The following is a 12,104-nucleotide window of genomic DNA, read 5'->3' as shown; positions in this document are numbered from 1 at the left end:
GCGATACTGAGAGGCTGGAAGGAGGGTGGGGTGGAAAGAGAGAACCAATTACAGGGATCACCATATAACACCCTTCCTGGGGGATGGATAACAGAAAAGTGGGTGAAGGGAGACATTGGACAGTGTAAGATATGACAAAATAATAATTTATAAATTGTCAAGGGTTCGTGAGGGTGGGGGAGCCGGGAAGGAGGGGGAAAATGAGGAGCTGATGCCAGGGGTCAAGTGGAGAGCAAATGTCTTGAGAATGATGAGGGTAATGAATGAACAAATGCGCTTTATACAATTGATATATGTATGGATTGTGATGAGAGTTGTATGAGCCCCCAATAAAATTATTTTTAAAAACTGAAAAAAATAGCAACAAAGGAAATGACAGGAAAACCCAAATGATCTCTGGGCATAAAATTATGTGGAACAGAGAAATCAGCAGTCCCACAAAGCAAACAAAGAGATCAACAACAACAAAGAAAATAGACATAGCAAAATGGCAGCAATAGATTCATATTTATAAATAACTAAACTGAACATAAATAGATTAAATTCACCATTGACAAATCAGCAAGCAGCAACATGGGTAAGAGAACAGGACCCATCGAAAATCAAATGATGGGGGATGGGGGTGGGGGTGTATCATGTTAATGGCACTCAGGAAAGAACACCAATGACAAGATGAATTTCTGAAAAGCCTTAAGGTAAAACAAGCATAAGAGACCAAAAAAAAAAGAGCATTATGTGATTAAAGGAACAGTTGAATAAAAATGCATAGATGTAATATCAATTCACCCAAGGACTGAGCCTCCAAATACACCAATCCAACTCTGACAGAGTTGAAGAGATAAATAGATGACTGTACAATAATAGCGGGAGACTTTAAAACTCTTCTTTCCTTCCTTTCTTCCATTTTATTTATTTTTAATTTTATTTTTAATGTGTTATTAGTGGGCTCATACAACTCTTATCACAACCCATACATACGTCAATTGTGGAAAGCACATTTGTACATTTATTGCCCTCATCATTCTCAAGACATTTGCTCTCCACTTAAGCCCCTGGCATCAGCTCCTCATTTTTCCCCTCCTTCCCAGCTCCCCCACCCTCATGAACCCTTGATAATCTATAAATTGTTATTTTGTCATATCTTGCACTGTCCCATGTCTCCCTTCACCCACTTTTCTGTTGCCCATCCCTCAGGGAGGAGGTTATATGTAGATGCTTGTAATCAGTTCCCCCTTTCCATCCCACTTTACCTCCAACCTCCTTGTATTGCTACGCACACCACTGGTCCTGAAGGATCATCCGCCCTGGATTCCCTGTGTTTCCATTTCCTATCTGTACCAGTGTACATCTTCTGGTCTAACCAGATTTGTAAGGTAGTATTGGGATCATGATAGTGGGGGGCGGGGGAGCATTTAAGAATGAGAGGAAAGTTGTGTTTGATGATTGCTACACATCACACCCTGACTGACTCATCTCCTCCCTGAGACCCTTCTGAAAGGGGATGTCCAGTGGCCTACAAATGGGCTTTGGGTCTCCACTCCACACTATATCCCTCATTAACAATGACATAATTTTTTTGTTCTGATGATGCCTGATACCTGATCCCTTTGACACCTCATGATCACACAGGCTGGTGTCCTTCTTCCATGTGGGCTTTGTTACTTCTGAGCTAGATGGCCGCTTGTTTACCTTCAAGCCTTTCAGACCCCAGATGCTATATCTTCTGAGAGCCAGGCACCATCAGCTTTCTTCACCACATTTGCTTAGGCACCCACTTTTTCTTCAGCAATCTTGTTGGGAAGGTGAGCATCACAGAATGCCAATTTAATAGAAGAAAGTATTCCTGCATTGAGGGAGTAGTTGAATGGAAGCACAATGTCCATCTGCTACCTTAATACTAAACTTATAAACATATGCACATAGAGCTATTTCCCATCCTCAAAAATAAATATATTTACATATGTGCATGCCTTTATTTAGACCTCCTAGCTCTTTCCTCTATTTCCGTTTACTTTCCTCTTGTCCCACTATCATGCTCAGTCTTCATTTGAGTTTCAGTAATTCCTCTTGGTTACATTACCCTTGACCACACCCTACCAGGCCTCCTACACCCTCCTTGCCACCGATTTGGATCACTTGTTGTTCCCTTGTCCCTGGATTTGTTAACACCACTATGTTTACCCCCACCTCCCCCTCTCCCATGTCCCCCTGAAACTATCAGTCCCATTGTTTTCTCGTCCAGATTGTTCATCCAGCCTATCTCATTCAGACAGAGCTATGGAGATAATAACATGCACAAAAAACAATACAGAGCAAATCCAAGCAATAATATACAACAAAGCAACAACAAACCAATGACAAAAAAACAATAAAACAAAACACATCAAGAAAGAAAAGCTCATAGGTAGTTCAAGGACTGTTTGTTGGCTTTAGGAGTGTTTTCCAGTCCAGTCTGTTGGGGACCAAGCCCTGGCCCCAAAGTCTACCTTCAGCATTCCCTGGGGCCCTTGCTGATCCATTCCCTTGCTGTTCTGTTGCACCCCCTTATTGTCTTGCATCGGTGTAGCAGGATCAGATCAGGCACAATTCCCACACTGTCTGCAGTGTAAAACTCTTCTTTCTACAAAGGACAGTACAACCTGAAAGAAACTTAAAGTCACAGAAGAACAACACAGTACAACCAACCAACTTGGCCTCATGGACATATACAGAACAGTGCATCCAACAGCACAATATATATATAATGTTCTGGTGAACATGGGATAGTCTGCAGAGTAGAACATATGCTAGGCCAGAAAGCAAGTCTCCACATATGTAAAAATATTAGAAAGTAAAATATACTCGAAAGCATATTCTCAGATCACAACATTATAAAATTAGATATCCACAATAGGAAGATTAAACAGAAAAAATATCAAATACATGAAAATTGAAGAGCATCCTGCTTAAAAACTGCTGGATATAAAGGAAGAAAAATTTCAAAATAATAAAAATAATCCTGAATCATATAAAGAAAGAAAATGTTTTGAGAATGATGATAGCAACAAATGTACAAATGTACTTGACACATGGATGGATGTATGGATTGTGATACAAGTTGTATGAACCCCCAATAAAATTATTTAAATATATATACATATATAATATTCCTTGAACCAAATGAAAATTAAAACACAACATACTGAAACCATCGGGACACAGCAAAAGCAGTGTTCAGAAGACAATTTAAAGCAGTAAGTGCACACACAAAGAATAAGAAAGAACCCAAATCAACATCTTAACCCCAAATCTCCAGAAATTAGGAAAAGAGCAGCAAAACCCTGGGTAAGGAAACACTACTAAAAGAGGGCAACGTGGGAGGCCTCTCCCTTCCCAGTCTCAAAACACGCTACTTAGTCACCACAGTCCACACGGAGATACTGACAGACCGATAGACCAACGGAACAGAACTAAGAACTCAGAAGTAAATCCATGAATCTAGGAAAATTAGAAATCATCAAAAATGAAGTAGACCCCAGTGCTGCTTCTCACTTGGGACTAGACCTGAACATGTGCACAAGTATAGATAAGTGATAAGGGCTCATGACACACAGAATCCAGGAACCGGAATGGGAATAGTGATACCAGAGGGTAGGTGGAAGTGGGGGGGGGGGGGCAGTAGGAGGAAGGGGAACTGATCACAATGATCAACACATAACCACACAGACACACACACCCTCCAGGGGAAAGAATAACAGAAACCATGGAGGAAGGGAGACAGCGGTCGGTGTGAGATATGAAAATAATAATTTATCATCTATCAAGGGGTTACGGGGGCGGGTGGAGAGGAGCCGATACCAAGGACCAATACCGATACCAAGAGAAAGAACTGTCTGGAAAAGAAGGCCGGCAGCCTGTGCACAAGGACGCCTGACATCACTGCTGCGTGGATTGTAGTGGGAGCTGTAAGAGCCCCAATAAAATAATCTTTTAATAAAAAAAACAAAATCCAAAAGTGAAATAGAATGCATAAAGATCAATATCCTAGCTATTACTGAACTGAACTAATATTGGCCACTTTGAATCCGACAATCACATGGTGTACTATGCCAAGAATGGCAAATTTGAGAAGAATGCCATCATATTCATCATCAAAAAGAACATTTCAAGATCTATCTTGAAGTACAATGCTGTGTATGATAGGATAATTTATATGTGTATATGGAAATCCAATTAAAACAACTATTATTCAAATGTATGTACAAAGCACTAAAGCTAGAGATAACGAAGTTGAAAAACTCTTCAATATGAACTTATCAATGCAATCAAGATGCATTGATAATTATTGATGATTAAAATGCAAAGGTTAGAAACATAGAAGAAGGAACAATATTTAGAAAATATGACCTTAGTGATGGAAACAAAGCTGGAGATTTAATAACAGAATTTTCCAAGACCAGTAGCTCCTTCATTGCAAATACCTTTTTCCAACAACATAAGTTGTGACAACATAAATTCCCACAATATAAATATCTTTTTCCAACAACACAAACTCATACAAGGTTGCCACGAGTCTGAATCAACTCCATGGTAGTGAATATACATGTGGACTTCAACAGATGGAATACACAGGAATCAAATTGACTACATCCATGGAAAGAGACATGGAGAAGCTCAATGTTATCAGCCAAAACAAGGTCAGGGGCAGGGGCTGACTGTTAGGTAAGTCTTATGCAAGCTCAGGCTGATACTGAAGAAAATTTAAACAAGTATATGAGAGCCAAAATATGATCTTTAGTATATCCCACCTGAATTTTATAGCCCTCTCTAGAACAGGTTTGAGGCATTAAAACTAATTAGCGAAGACTGGATAAAAACTGTGGGATGGCATCAATATCGTCCGACATGAAGAAAGTGAAAGGTCACTAAAAAGACAGTAAAGAAAGAACAGTTCAAAGTGGCTGTCAGAAGGGACTCCAAAACTTGTTATTGATCATAGAGCAGCTAACGCAAATTGAAGAAACGATGAAAAAAAAGAACTGAACAGAAACGTTCTAAGGGCACCTCAAGAATCCAAAGTAAAACAATATGATGTGTAAGGACCTGGAGTTTAAAAATCAAAAATGATGTAGTCACTCAGCATATCTCAAGCTGAAAGAACTATGGGGAAAAAAGTCCAGCCTCCAGTTGCAATACTGAGTATAGGTAAAATATTCAATGATGCACAATGCATCAAAAGAAGGACACCTAACAACAACATGGACAGCTGATTTTTGACAAAGGTCAAGGACTTATTAAATTCGAGAAAGTTAATCTTTAACAGATGGTGCTGGCAAAATTGCATCTCTATTGCAGAAGAATGAAACAGGACCCATATCTCATATAGAAAAATTTTAACACCTCAAAAAAGGAAAAGGTGACTAATCTAATTGAAAAAAAGCAGAGGACACGGACAAAAACATGTGCAGCCAACAAGCATATGAAGAAATGCTCATGATCATTACCCATTTGAGAGATGCAAATCAAAAGAACAAGGAGATATAACCTACCATTAATGACAAAGTTCATTAAACAAACAAACAACAATAAATGCTAGTGAGGATGTGGAGAGACTGGAGCCTGTAAACGCTCTTGGTGGATCTGTAAACTGGTGCAACCACTATGGAAAGCAGTGCTTCCTCAAAAAGTTGGAAACAGAGATGCATATCACTCAGCAATCCCTCTGCTTGGGATATAGCCTAGAGAAATGTGTCCTGAAACAAATGGATCTATGCATGAACATGTCCTTCACCACTAGTCACCATAGCAAACATAGGATGACAACCTAAATTTCTGTAAGTGGAGGAATGGATGCATGAGCTTTGGAGCACACACTCAGTAGAATACCAAGCAATGTTAGAAAAGTAAGGATGAATTTCCCAAACACCTCATAACATGAATGAACCTGAAGGACACTATGCTGAGTGACATCAGTCTATCACAAAAGTACAAATATTGTATGAGACAAGTTGTAAAAAGTCAGGAGCATGCTTTGAGATGAAAAGAAATATTCTTTGATTTTTCCAGGTGTGTGAGGGAGGGCAATGGTGGGCAAGTTATGAACTAGAGAGTAGACACATGTTAATTTTGGTGACGAGAAAGGCAATATACCAGAAGCAGGAGGTTGGCCAAAAAAAAAAAAAAAATGATGGAAGCAGGAGAACACACTGGGAAGTTTGCAAGCATTAAAGGCAACAGAGTCAATATTGTTCTATACATAATCCATACATATCCTAGACATGCGGCCTGCATGGGTATGGGAGAATGGGAGTATGTATCCAGGAAGTTGGTGGAGCATACAGGTGGCACCGTTATGACAATTTCCTAGCCCTAATCAAACACCTGGAGGGAATGTGCTGCTGGGCATGAGGGCTCAGGATCACAGTGTCAGGAGAACAGAGTTCACAAAGACAACATTCCACGTCTTGCTTCGGCCAGTAGCAACTGCGGTCTGAAATGCTCACGAGGAGCCATCTGAGACGCAGCCATCTCTCCCCCTCTCTGGAGGAAAAAAAGAATGAAGAAATTGAAGACAGATGGAAACAATTAGGCCAATGATCTAAGGGACCATGCAAATATGAATCTCCGTGATGCGGAGACCAGAAGAACTAGACGGTGTCCAGCGTCCTGGGGAGAGTGGGAGAAAAATGGGGAACAAAGCACAAAATCGTAAAAGACGCCAGGCTTACTGACACTGGGACTCTTAGTTGACCTTCAGGTCTGAAAATGAACTCACCTCACGGGCTCAGTTTTCAGCCAAACAAGATACAGGTCTAGAAGGGGAACCATAGCACTAGTGAACAATAACACATCTTCATCAGCTACTTGAGATCCAAAGGGAAGAACTGGGAACAGGAAATGTAGAAAGGAAGTGGGATAAGTGGTATTACATTGGAGGGATTGCCATGACTGAGAAGAAATAACATGAGTATGAATCATTGGGTGTAAAACTGACAGTCTGCTCTGTAAACCCACACCCAATTCACAGTGAAATCTTAAATACACAGATAAATAAAAATCCGCTGCCATAGAGGGTCACGATAATTTCTTCAGAAGATGCTTACTTCTTTCCTTCTTTTCTTACACGTAAAAGGTCCCCAGTAAATACTTGTTAAATGAATAAACAATTTGCCCCTTTCTATTCTGTAAGCTTCTTGGAGGTAGGGACTAGTCCTCGGTGGAGGCCTAGCATCGCAGGCTCTACTGAGTCCCTGGAGACGTAGGTCAGGGTGGCTAGTCTGTTCTGGACATCCTTGTTCCTGTGCTTCCTCTAGCTGGCATCGAACGACCTTTCACCATGGAAGATTTCCAGTTCATAATCTTTCACTCACCCTTCTGCAAATTGGTCCAGAAATCCTTGGGACGTTTGATGTTCAATGACTTCCTGTCAGCCAGCAGTGACGTACAAACCAGCCGCTACAAGGGCCTGGAGGCCTTCAGGTGAGTGCTCTTCATGGGGATCCGAGAGGCACCTGGGGATGAGGAAGGTGGAGCAGACACCTTAAGCTAGATTATCAGCCTCTTCCAACACAACACAATGAGACAGAATCCTTGCATGTGTTAGCAGGCTACCATCTGCATGTAACTTGAAGATGCTTCAAAAGAAAAACCCCTCAACCTCACTGCCCTCCAATCGATGCCTACTCACAGTGGCTCAATAGGACAGACTAGAACTGCTGCGAGTTTCTGAGACTGTAACTTTTTATGGGAGTAGAAAGCCCGTCACTCTCTCTCGAGGAGCATTTGGTGGTTTTGAACTGGGGACCTTGGGATCGCAGCCCAACATATAGCCACTATGCCACCAGACATAAATTTGAATGTGACCCAATGATCCCTGCCACGGAGGAGCTCACAGTCTACACTGACACGTGGTGCTCTTGCTGGCTGCTGTCAAGTGGATTCCAATTCAGGACAACCCCATGCAGGTCAGCGCAGAGCCCCAGAGGAGACAACCCCAGGTGTCACTGCCCTTCACATAAGGGATACACACGGAGTTTCTGTGTTTAAGCATTACTCATAGGTATATTTTTAGACTGTAAAAGCTTTCAGTATGAAGAAAGGCCTCCCAGTAGGGTTGGACTGTTTCCTTCTTTGTTTAATATCTGTCTAATATTTAGAAGCATTCTACCAACATCTGCCTCTACCAAAAACCTTACCACTGACCTAAGCCTCAAACTGAGCACAAACACTGACCCTCAGAACAAAAATCATCAAAAAAACAACTGTGATATATGCCAGAGAGAATGCCGAAAGCCATGAATATATAAAGATCTCACTCGCATGGTAAACACCTACGAGAAAACGAGCAAAGGATAGGAAAGGGATATTTCCCCCCAAAAAGAAATAGATGTAATAGTTTTAAATGTATGAGCTCATTAACAGCAAATTAAAACTAGGTGCCATAATATTCCCCAGAATGAGCAAGGCGATGAAGAGTGGGCTATAGGGGATGTGTAAGTCAACACAGCCTGGTTGGTGAGCAATAGGGCAAGAGAAAGCAAATGCCTTTAGAAAGCTATTGGCTTAGTAGCTGAGTTTGTGTAAAGGACACTTGGGTATTTACTGTAATATTTCAAATAGTGAGAAAGAAAAATGGTGACTGGTTAAAGCAACATTCGTCCTACCGTGGATCATTCTGCAGCCTTTAAAAATAATGTTACATGAGTTAATATCAAGACAGAAATTATATTTGTGTGTGTGGATATGTAGATATCTAAAGAGAGTTATAAAATCGAAACCAGGCTCACTACCATCGAGTTACATCTGGCTCAGAGTGGCCCTATCGTGCAGAATAAATTTCTGAAACGACATATTTGTGAGAGTCAATGACCTCATTTTTCTCCCTGGAGTGGCTGGTGGGTTCAAACCAATGGCCTTTCCATTAGAAGCTCAATGTATTAGGCACTAGAGATGTGTTTTATTCTAAAGTATATTAAACAGAATATTAACATAATATTATTTTCGAATAAAATGTATGAAACAAAGGATGGATTCTACAAGAAAAACATGACATAAGTGCTTCCTATGAATAGTAGGACTATTGTTGAAAATTTTCCTTTGTACTTTTCTACAATACTCCGTAATGAAATACAATAAAATATTCTATAACAATGTACAATAAAGCCATGGCCCCCTGAGTCTTCTCTCCAGAAGCTGTAACTTTTCTCCTTGGTCTCTTCCTCCCCTCCTGTGTGCTCACACCTGGCTGACTCCTCGGGCTGCTTCACAGCGGCCTGAAGTTGGAAGACACCTACACCAACCGGGACGTGGATGCGGCATTTCAAAAGGCTTCGCTGGACATGTTCAATAAGAAAACCAAGGCCTCCCTGTACCTCTCCGCGCGCAACGGGAACATGTACACCTCGTCCCTGTATGGGTGCCTGGCCTCACTTCTCTCCCAGTGAGTACAGCACCCAGCCCCACTGCCACCCCCACACGGAGCACCCCTCTTCACCTCCCCACCCCCGGATATGTTCTATCTCCTGGCCCCAAAAGTTATAAGAAAATTAGAGAGAAAAAAAACAAGAAATGGGGAAATGGGGGGGCGGGGGGAGAGGGAAGAAGAATGAGTGGGATGAAGGAAGGAGGGAGCGTGGATGGGAGAACTGGTGGAAGAAAGAGAAGGGGGAAGGAAAGACCATGAACGGAACTAGTCTCAAAGGTGTCTTTATAGGTAAATTTATCATCATTAAACAGTCGTCTCTAAAGTGAAGTGCATATATACCAGGGACTGGGCAAAATCAATTTGGGAGCTGCAAGAAATAGTAGAATTTTTATTTATATTTTTATCATATTCACTTAAAATCTCTGTACTTAGTAGAGCGTGGTAGGGTTTGAAGTGTCTACCTTTAGAGTTCATGTTCAGGAGTCAAATCCCTCTCTGCCTCTTCTTAGCTTAGACCTAGGGGGGAAAGACAGCTTTTATTTGCCTGACTTTCCCCATCTGTAAAATATGGTGGATAGAAGAGCTACCATATACAGTCTTGGTGAGCATTAAGTGTCTTTTTACCACATGCTATCGCATCCATTCCTAGGGGGCCCTTCATGTCAGAGGAGAACCATGCTTCAGAGGTTTCCAACGGCTGACTTTTCAGGTCATGGCTAGACCTGTCTTCTAAGGTGCCTCGTACGTTTACAGTCTTTCTTTCAGCAGCCAAGCGCGGTCACCAGGCACTGACGGTAGCATTAAGCAGGTGCTCAAATGTTAGCTGTTGTTTTCACTGATTCTATCTTACGTGGTTTATAAGGAAACCATTGTAGCATAGAAACCTTTGTGGTGCAAACCATTAACACGCTCAGCTGCTAACTGAAAGACTGGGGGTTGCACCTCTCCCCATAGGTGCCTCCAAAGAAAGGCCTGGTGATTGAATTCCAAAAAATCAGCCATGGAAAACCCTATGGAGGACAATCCAACTCTGACACACCCAGCGTCACCTTGACTTGGAATTGACTCAGTGGAAGATGCTTTGTTGTTGTTGCTAATAGCAAACCTGTGTGAGCCGGGGAACCATAGAGATGGGTGTGCTTGATCGGATGTGACTGCTGAGGAGACGGTGGGAGAGTGTGACTACTGAGGCATGCGCAGGCAGCATGGGGCCATGAGGCGGTGACGTGGCCGCCATGCGAAAGGGCTTTCAGAGTTCACTGAGCTCATCTTGTCCTTGACTGGAGACATTCCTTTTGCACCCACAAATCCCCTTATGAGCACTGAACCTCCGGTATCTCAGCCGTCATCTGCTCTCCTCTGGACTCAGGTTTCCGCATCCACCCCTTTCCTCAGGGCCGACCCTGAGTCCCTGTAGAGGTAGATGCCCTGGAGCCATTTGCAGTTGGCACGAGGTTGACAGGGATTGGATTTGGCAGAGAGGGTGCCGACCTACTCGAAGTACAGAATAAAGTGGGGTGTGTTTTTGCTTGGGTTTGTTTCCCTGCAGGCACTCTGCCCAAGACTTGGCCGGCTCCAGGATTGGTGCCTTCTCCTATGGCTCTGGCATGGCTGCAAGCTTATTTTCCTTGCGAGTATCCAAGGATGCTTCCTCAGGTGAGTCCCATCAATTTCCATTGAAGCCCTCTTAAGGAGATTCATCTGTAAAAGAAACTCTGCTGTCTCCCGAATGTTGAGGCTCACATCTTCGTGGGCTTGAGATTGAAAGCAGAGCAAATCACCAAAGGGCTGTGAGCAGTGGAGTAAATTGTATCATGTGTGTTCTAAAAGCGTTCCCTTGTTGTGTTAGCCTGGGTTGTCTACAGAAACAAATCCAGAGACACACATCGATAGAGAAGAAAGAAGTTATACCACAAAGTAACTCTATAACAAGAAAGCCTCCCAGCCCAGTTCAACCTAAGGTGATGGGTCTGATGTTAGCTGGGGATTCAGTCAGGTAGCTGCAGAAAGGGAAGTGCGATGCAGGAAGATCACAAGCTAGTCAGTCCAGAGTCATGCGGATCCGAGGTTGGTAGAAACACTTGGTTGGCAGGGCGCCAACAGTTCTCAGGGTCAGGTGGCCACATGAGGCAGGGCAGCACGTAGATTTCCAGTAAGCAGGAAAGCGAAGGGCCATCGAGAAAGAGGTTCCCAATGTATCCCTTTGAAAAAGGCCACACCACCAGGAACACATCACCAGAATGTGACCTGATTGACAGGTTGGACTCCACCCCCTTATACTTTCATACAAATTCAGGTTGACAAGAAATCTAACTGCCACACTTGGCTATTACTTAGAGCACAAACAGAAGAGGAATAAAGGTGAGACCAGCAAATCGTAGAGGCCAGAGGGAGAGGGGGAGGTCTACTAAGACAGGAGTTGGTTGCAATGGCTGGAAGATAAGTTGATGTATTTGAGGTATCCAGAAAATATTTGCTGATGATTTCATGATTCACCTACTCCAGGACGCACGTCTAGGCACCCTGTGAGATACGCCTTGATCAGTGCAGTGAGTCTGCCTAGCCAGTTGGCTGTCCTTGATTTGCTGATATTCTATGCCACCTGCAGAGCACTGTCTCCAGGATGTGAGCTCCCACAGAATCTGGCTACTGGTCGCTGGCAGTGCTGATGAAGCAGGTCATACATCTCACTTTTTCTTGC

The 12,104-nt window shown here is 42.7% G+C and overlaps 1 protein-coding gene across 1 annotated transcript in view; it reads left to right on the top strand.

The window, feature by feature from the left end:
* HMGCS2 (3-hydroxy-3-methylglutaryl-CoA synthase 2) overlaps positions 1–12,104 on the top strand; it is a 32,762-nt gene that overhangs the window by 18,993 nt on the left and 1,665 nt on the right. The window contains exons 5-7 of the mRNA XM_075540508.1: positions 7,293–7,458; positions 9,248–9,418; positions 10,953–11,059. Coding sequence (XP_075396623.1) covers positions 7,293–7,458; positions 9,248–9,418; positions 10,953–11,059 — 444 coding nt within the window. The remainder of the gene's footprint in view (positions 1–7,292; positions 7,459–9,247; positions 9,419–10,952; positions 11,060–12,104) is intronic.

This window comes from Tenrec ecaudatus, chromosome 1, assembly GCF_050624435.1.
Source record: "Tenrec ecaudatus isolate mTenEca1 chromosome 1, mTenEca1.hap1, whole genome shotgun sequence".
NCBI lineage: Eukaryota > Metazoa > Chordata > Mammalia > Afrosoricida > Tenrecidae > Tenrec > Tenrec ecaudatus.
Note: the sequence above shows the minus strand (reverse complement) of the source record. Positions and strands in the feature narration are given on the sequence as shown.